Source organism: Chinchilla lanigera, unplaced genomic scaffold (genome assembly GCF_000276665.1).
Source record: "Chinchilla lanigera isolate Chin_1 unplaced genomic scaffold, ChiLan1.0 scaffold00149, whole genome shotgun sequence".
NCBI classification, from domain to species: Eukaryota; Metazoa; Chordata; class Mammalia; order Rodentia; family Chinchillidae; genus Chinchilla; species Chinchilla lanigera.
This window is the reverse complement of record NW_004955550.1, coordinates 500,001-508,253: the sequence shown is the minus strand read 5'-3', so window position 1 is coordinate 508,253 and position 8,253 is coordinate 500,001. Positions and strand designations below refer to the sequence as shown.

General features: G+C 39.5%; 1 protein-coding gene and 1 pseudogene across 1 annotated transcript; both read left to right on the top strand.

The window, feature by feature from the left end:
- The first annotated feature begins 670 nt into the window (after positions 1–670).
- On the top strand, positions 671–1,624 carry LOC102022022 (olfactory receptor 4K2-like). Its single transcript, XM_005412132.1, has one exon. It carries the CDS (start codon positions 671–673, stop codon positions 1,622–1,624), a length of 954 nt encoding a protein of 317 aa, XP_005412189.1.
- Positions 1,625–3,895: 2,271 nt separating this feature from the next.
- Positions 3,896–7,648, top strand: LOC102021711 (annotated as a pseudogene).
- Positions 7,649–8,253: the final 605 nt, after the last annotated feature.

Sequence of the window (8,253 nt, the reverse complement as noted above, 5' to 3'; positions counted from 1 at the left end):
TGGCTGTACAGGTATATTTTAGTAACTGTAACCAACTTCCATAATCATTTGCAAAACTAATTTTCTCCATGTTTCTGCTGGGCTTCAACTAGGACACTTTTTTTCTGTAATGGTGTTAACAGTTCTTTTGTGGTAAAGTACAATTTTTCCACAACTGCTCTTTGATATCTCACTGTAATGTTTCTTAATAGTCTTTACATGTAAGATAATTGTTATATGGCTTTACATCAAGGTCAGCTTTGTAGACAAATTCTAAATGACCGAGCATATGTGTACACATGTGTGTGTTTAACACTTTGTCACCATAAAATAAGTGCTTACTAAATGTTATCTCTTAACCCTAGAATTATATAGAAGAATAGAAGGACAAATATCTGGGTAAATCTGTTCACAGTATTATTTTCTTTTGAATGCCATATAGTACCAGGAAGGTATTATCTTCAATATATATGATTTAAGGGCCATGTTACTACATCTCTATTATTCTGTAGACTCCTTTCAAGCCAGTGTAAGAAATGAGAAGGATAAAAAGAAGAATAAGGATAAGTTTTCAAGAGGAAAACAAGTACACTAGAGTAGATTCTTAGCAATAGAGCTTGTGCTTCAATTAAACCACACTTTATCTTAATTTTTCTTTCTTAATTCAGGCTCCTACCTATGAGTGGTCACAATGAATATGGACAATAAGTCAACTGTGTCTGAATTTGTTTTGCTGGGACTCTGTAAATCCTGGGGACTGCAGATGTTTTTCCTTATGCTGTTTTCATTGTTTTATGTGGCAGCAATGGTGGGTAATAGCCTCATAGTTATCACAGTGATAGCTGATTTGCACCTGCAGTGTCCTATGTACTTTCTGCTTTCCAACCTCTCCATCATTGATATGTCTCTGGCTTCCTTTACTACTCCCAAAATGATTGCAGACCACCTAATTAGTCACAAAACCATCTCTTTCCATGGCTGCATCACACAGATATTCTTTCTACATCTTTTCACTGGTACTGAGATTATTTTGCTGATGGCTATGTCCTTTGACAGATATATTGCAATTTGTAAGCCCCTTCGCTACACTTCAATCATCAGTCCTCAGGTGTGTATTGTCCTTGTGGCAGCTTCCTGGATTGTGGGAATAATGCATTCAATGAGCCAGGTTGCATTTGCTCTCACATTGCCTTTCTGTGGTCCAAATAAGATAGATAGTTTTTTCTGTGACCTTCCTGTCGTTTTCCAGCTGGCTTGTGTGGATACCTATGTTCTGGGACTCTTTATGATCTCGACAAGTGGCATAATTGCTTTATCCTGCTTTATCCTTCTTTTTAACTCATATGTTATTGTCCTGGTCACTATCAAGCATCACTCATCTGGGGGATCATCTAAGGCCTTTTCTACATGTACAGCTCATTTCATTGTTGTTTTCATGTTCTTTGGGCCATGCATCTTCATCTATATGTGGCCACAAAACAGCTTTGTGATAGAAAAGATTCTGTCTGTGTTTTATACTATCTTTACTCCTATTCTGAATCCAGTAATTTACACTTTGAGGAATCAAGAAGTAAAGACAGCCATGAGGAAACTGAAGAGTAAGTTTCTAAATTCCAACAAGGCAAGTCCTCTTCACTATTTTTAATTTCCTAGACATTAAATATCATAGTTTTTGTGACACCTGACACTGCTCATGATGCTGTGCTCAGCTCCTGTTTCTGGATTTCTTATCAAATTGTAACTGCCAAGAATTTCTAGGTGTACATTACCAGGTTTATTTAAAAATTTTTATTCATATCTTAAATATACATTAGAAATTGTGGAAAAGCAAGTTAACGGATATAATTTTGTCTAGAATCAAAGCCTATCTATAAAATATTGGGAACAAGTATTCAGTTACAGCATCCAATATTAATTATCAACTCATTGGAAAAGAGAAAGAATAAAAAGACCAAGTACAGACCAAAGGCACACTCTGCAATAATGAAACACAAAGTACCACTACCACCTGGTGATATTTACTCAAACTGGAAGTATTAAAAAACATGAAGCTGCTGTACTTCTTCTGGTTACTTTGCTTTGCAAAGTGTCTTTGTAAAATAATGACAAGCACTAAAAGTTATCATTAACTAAATGACAGTTATAAAATCTTGTTAAATGTACTATTCAGCTTGTACCCACAAAAGGAGAGCTAGATTGCAACCATGGTACTTAATAAATATCAAGTTGTTACTCTTCACTAGAATGACTGAACAAATGGGGAGAGCCAGTAATTATACATGCATTATGTATCATTATGAGAAATAAGACAAAGAAATTCCTAGCTTTTTATTTTAGGTCAAATTATAAAATAAATGTATTTTTCTTTATCGGTATGTGGTCTTCATTAATGTATTAAACAATTGAAGCAAATTCAATTTAAAAACATTGGATATTGTTTAAAACATAGTTTTGAAATCATTTAATAAAATTTTTCACAGTATGCATACAAGGATAAAACATTCATAGAAGCAAAATACCACCGCAATTTCCTTTGAAATAAGGTTACAAATGGATCTGTTTAGCTTGTATTTCTGAACATTCTCTAGACTGAAGTTATATGTCAAAATATGCCCAGTTCTAAATAACTCTTCTAAATAACTCTTTCATGAAATGTCTTCATTTGTTTAGGAAGTGTGTTTTGCAATATAAAACTGTGCTGTCTTTTGAAAGGCATCCCGTCAAGCATTGGTGCTTATGTGGAGAATTCTAAAATTCAAGAACATTTGCCAAAAATCCTCAAAGGTGTATCTGATCAGCAAACAACTCCATAAGGCAAGTCAATAATGAAACTATTCCCGGTACCGGAAACCGCCCCCCCAAACAACAACAACAACAACAAAAAATACTGAAACCAAGACTGCGGATGTCTGGAATACTTCCATGTACGAAGAGAGCTACCTACCACCCCCTGCTGGACCAGCACGAGCACTCAGCATTCAAGATGAGAACTTTTGCACATATTATATGAATTAAAAAATCTTAAATATGAACTATGGTGGGTGGTTTTATCACTATGTCTCCTTGACAAGTGGTTGGGTGTCCTTTAATCAGGGTAAACAATGTGACATGACCTTAGAGACCTGAAATTGTGCCATTTGTCAACAAAGGCAGAAATGATATTTTCCGATGCATGTTAGAAATCAGCCACCATAAACACACAAGCCAGAGACAGTTCTCAAAGGTCTGCTGTGCTATTTTCATTAACACAATTAAGAGGGTGTAGAGACAAGGAGAGAATATAAGAACATCACATTAACAAGCATTTCATCTTCCCTGTGTATCTGGGGAGCAATAACACTTGGAACTACTAAAAGAAATGAGTCTTTAAAAATTCTAAAAGTCAATTTCAAAGTCTTGTAAAATTAAGTAGAATTATTGAGCATAGGGAGAAAACCTATTAAAATCAGGCAGAAATGAAAGATAAGAAATAAATGGAACTATGTGAGGAAATCAGATATATGTAGCCACATTAAGAATTCTAAACTATTTCTAAAAATATTTGAGAATTTTAAAATATAATTTGATAATAGTGGACTTACCAATGAGCTAGTGAAATTGAAAGTTTGCACCTCTTCCTGTGCCTAGCCTTCCTTTGCCCTAGAATAACAATCACAACTTTTATTAATAATCTTTTATTAATAATTAGTAAAAATTAAAAACTTTAAACTTTTTTTCTTGAAGAAGTTCCCTAAGGTTTATGAGTATTAGTCTCTGCAGAGCCTGGGGCCACCCCGAGGGTATAAAATCCCAGACTCTGCTATCTTTTCATGAGTCTTTAGCAAAATTTCTGGGATCTGCAGTGCAGACTTGAGCGAGATACTTAAAATCTCTGCCTCAATTTCTACATCTGTGGAAGTTTCTACATTTGTAAGTGATGTCAACACCGTGCACTCGTTTTAAGAATAAAGGACGTAAGTCAGATAGACATATAGTTGTGTTCAGTGAGTGTTAGTTTATATTGTTCTGGGTGATGAACGCTAGACATCTTTTTTTGAGGAACATGATATTGTCTTGAAAAAAATGAACTTGTTTAATTCAAGAGGTAAAATTCTACTGTAGAAAATGTTAATATTCATACCTGCATGGCATGAATAAAATTAATGTGTATCTGAAATAATGTGGAAACTAAAATTGACTTCCATTGGAAAAATTGCCTTGGTTTTTGCATTAATTCTAGCTTCTGAAAACTCTGTCAAGATAGTAACATCTTTGCATAGCTTTGGTAGTTATGAATACATACATATGTGCAGATATTAATGGTGAGGCAAAGCAATTTATTCTCAACCACTTTGTCTCTTTTCATTTTAATATATAAGTCTCCTATTGCCATCTCTCCCATTTCTGTATGATTTATCTTTTGGAAAAATCAGAGGTACCTTTCCCACAGAACCTCCTACAATCTGGGGTAGCTGATTCCACACATTTTTTTTTTCCCAGCTAGATGGATTTATTTTTCTTTTTTTGCATTTTTTAATTTTAAAAGTAAAAGAAGGAAAACACTAACAGACAACCATTTACAAAATAGCAAAAAAAAAATACAAACAATACAGAGGTACAAACAAAGTGGTAGGAAATTAACAATGCTTGTTGTATTACATACTGATACGTTCAAAGTGGTTTCTCACGAAAACAGAGGCATGCAATACTGATCAATCAAGGAATCATTAACTGTTTCTTTCAGCAAAGAAATAGAAGACAGTAGTTCAACTATGTTAACTCTCCCATATATACATACATACAAAATTTCTCCTTCTTTCCATTCTCTTTTCCCACATCCCAGTTGCCCTTTACCCTTTAGCATTTTCCTTTAGTTTCACAATGTCTATCATGCCTCCTACTTTTGATCTACTCTTTCAGGTTTTACAATAGTGAGACAATGCAGTGCTTGCACGTGCAGGTCTGATTTATTTCACTTATGAGTATGGTCTCTAGTTGTGACCATTTACCTATAAAAGCCTTGAGTTTATCTTTCTTTATAGCTGAGTAATATTCCATTACATAAAAGTACCATAATTCTTTTATCCAATCCTCCAAAAATGGGCAGCTGAAATGAATACACACTTCTCAGATAAAGAAATACAAATGGCAAATAAATACATGAGAAAATGTTCAACATCATTAGTCATTTGAGAAATGCAAATTAAAACAACAATGAGATTCCATCTCACTCCAGTAAGAATGGCTAGCATTAAGAAATCAACCAATAACAAATGCTGGCGAGGCTGTGGAGAAATAGGAACCCTTCTCCACTGCTGATAGGAATGCAGACTGGTGAAACCACTCTGGAAATCAGTTCGGAAATTCGTCAGCAAACTAGGTCTAGAGGTCCCATTCAACCCCGCTATTCCCCTTCTGGGTATTTTTCCAGAAGATCTGAAAACATCATATCACAGTGATATATGTGCACCTATGTTCATAGCAGCGCAATTTGTAATTGTTAAATTGTGGAAGCAACCCATGCATTTGTTTTGCATCCATTCTCACCTCTCATTTCACAGCCTTCACGCGTGCCCCAAAGAATCAGCGATTCAGTGAGAGCCTTTCTCAAATCAAAGTGGAAGATCACAGAAAGAGGGAGAGAGACAGAGAAAGACAGGGACACAAAGAGAGAGCAAGGACTACTGAGCCAGCAGGAAACCGCTGAATGAAGAGGCAGCAACCTGGGGTAGGGATGGGGGAATTTGGGCCAGAGTGGGGCCGAGGGGAGGGGAGGGCGGGGCCGAGGAAAGGGAGGGCGGGGGCAGGGACGCAGGCGAGGTAGAGGAAATGGAGGCAGGCAGGTCCCCCTCCTAGTCCCGGTGGCTGCTGTCAGGGGGCTGGAGGGAGGAGCCTGGAGTTCTCTGAACCCAGCCCTCTGGCCACCAGAGGTGCTGCGGAGGGGCGTTGCGAGTTACTGCTGCTCCTCCCCTGGGCCCGCGCAAGGAAACTGTCCTCGGGAATGTGGACCGCAGGGGCTGTGCAGATCTTCAGGGTTTGAAAGGACTAAGCAGACCCAGGTGACTGGTGTGGAGGAAGCAACACGGAAACCTCAGGAAGGTCGTGCTCCTGATGGTCCTGAACTGCTGACCAAAAAATCTTTAGCAGAAAGAAATTCTTACCAGCTTTCTATTCAGACTGATCCTCTCGTCTATAGATATTACGGGCCACAAGAAGCTGTGAAGGTGTGATTGCCCAGATATCCAATTGTGCTAATGCAATGGTACGAATTACCAGATCACAGACTTCTGAATCCGAAACATCAGTTTCATGGTGAAATGCATAAGAATCAGTACAATTATTGATTAAAGGACCCTACAAATCCTTTCCTTTTCTAGAATACTGGCATGGAGAAGTGTCAGGGCTGAATTCTAAGCAGAATCACGATGACTTGTCTTCAGAGACCGAGATTCTGATGGCGTTCTTGGCCTGGCTTTGGTTGGAACTTCTTCAGAAAGCTCTAGAGGAATCTGTGAAAAAAGTAAGCTCTATTCAGATGGTAAGAAGCCTTCAAACAATGCAATCATTACTGTCAGGAACTGCGGGTGTCACATCCCCACAAAGTCTCTCACATAACTTTTGCTCATAAAATTGGACGTGACTTTGGATCTCCACATGCCTCTGGAGCAGAGCGCACACCAGAGTACACACCTGAAACGGAGTGCAGACCAGATGTTCTTTTGGGACAAATGAAAATGGTAATTACACCATTTATGCAAAAGCCACAACTGGGGACAAACTTAACAACAATACATTCTCACTCTATATTGTTAGAAATATGAGCCATGTTCTTGAGCAGAAGAGTAACAACTGTGTGGCTGAATTTGGCCGGCACAGCTGTGGAGGTGGAGGGTGGGGCAGGGTGAATAGTGTGACCCCGGCTCCAGGGGCCAGTGCAAGGGTGAGTGCTGCTTTGACGCAGACCAGCCAGTGGGAGGAATTGCAAGCAGAAGCCTGGAAAGCAGCGCCGTCTGACCAGGGCCCTGTTGTACAGCACAGTGTGCACTGGAGTCAAAGTCTGAGAGGTGTCCGGACAATTCCAACTGCAAGAGAAGGGACATGAATGGTGTCCCTGCTCTCTGCCAGGTGTCCGGTCATAAACCAGACTTTCAGACTGTAACAGGCATTAACAAGTGTGCATTAATGGGCAAGATGCAGGCTCCATCCGTGAGGAGTAGGGCTTGGGGGAGCGTACCTGTGCGGTCCCGACGGCAAGGGTGATAAGGAATTATGTCCTCTCTACAGTATGAAGAAAGTGGAGTCTTCACCCTGTAACGGGTCTGCACAGCGAAGCAAGCCTCTCACTGGTCTCACAATCACCAACAGCCCAGGTCTTCCTGCAGTGATTTCAGAGCTACTGTGCAGTTCCATGCAGTGTAGATTAGTAGATACTGATGGTCCTCTTACTAGGTTTAAAAATGCAATTTTTAGTCTACAGCTTGTGGAAACATTGCTGAACGGATTGTGGTTGACTGGTAGGCGGTGTTGCTCATGGGAGTGCTGGATGATGCTGATTGCTGGGTTCATTAGGGCGTGCAGTGTTCACACTCCTAGCAGTAATCTGTTGGAGACCACTACCTGTGGCTCTGAGCTGAATTTAATATTCACCAATTGGCTGTCCGTGTTTACCTGTGAGCTGTCTGAAGCTTAGGCACCTTGTCTGAAGATAGGCAGTGGACTCATAGTAAATAAACCTCTGTGAGTCCCTGGCCGTCACTGCAGTCTGTATTGGCCTGTAAATCTATAACACCTCAAAGGACAAGATAAGGCCACAGCCAAAGATGCCTGGCTCTAACCCCAATTAACTTAAAGGTGACTATAGCTGCAGGCATCTCACTCCTGCAGTGAAGGCCTTCCTGGTGATAACATAGTTCTCCTAAATTAACATTATGTATTACTTGGAGAAGTCCTGCCCAGATTCCCAAGTTTTCTTGAGTATCCTCCTCCTTTGTTTGTAAACCAAATAAATATGGGCCACCCAAGGAAGTCTTGGTCTAAACCCAGAGAATATCAAAGCTGTAAGAGAGAGTTAGTCCCTCCTGGAGTCCTGAAATCATTTCCGTTGTCTCATTTATTTAAGCCTTTGCTGTCCACTCGCTTGGGAGATTGGGGGCCTGATCAGCCTGCAATAACTAAGGGTTATTTAACCTGATAGTAATCCAGAGCTGTGTCTTCCTCAGTCACTTTCAGGTACTTTAAAGAGGAGATTGCCACAGTCACTTCAGCAGCTCCCACCCTGGAAGCCCTGGAGAGTTA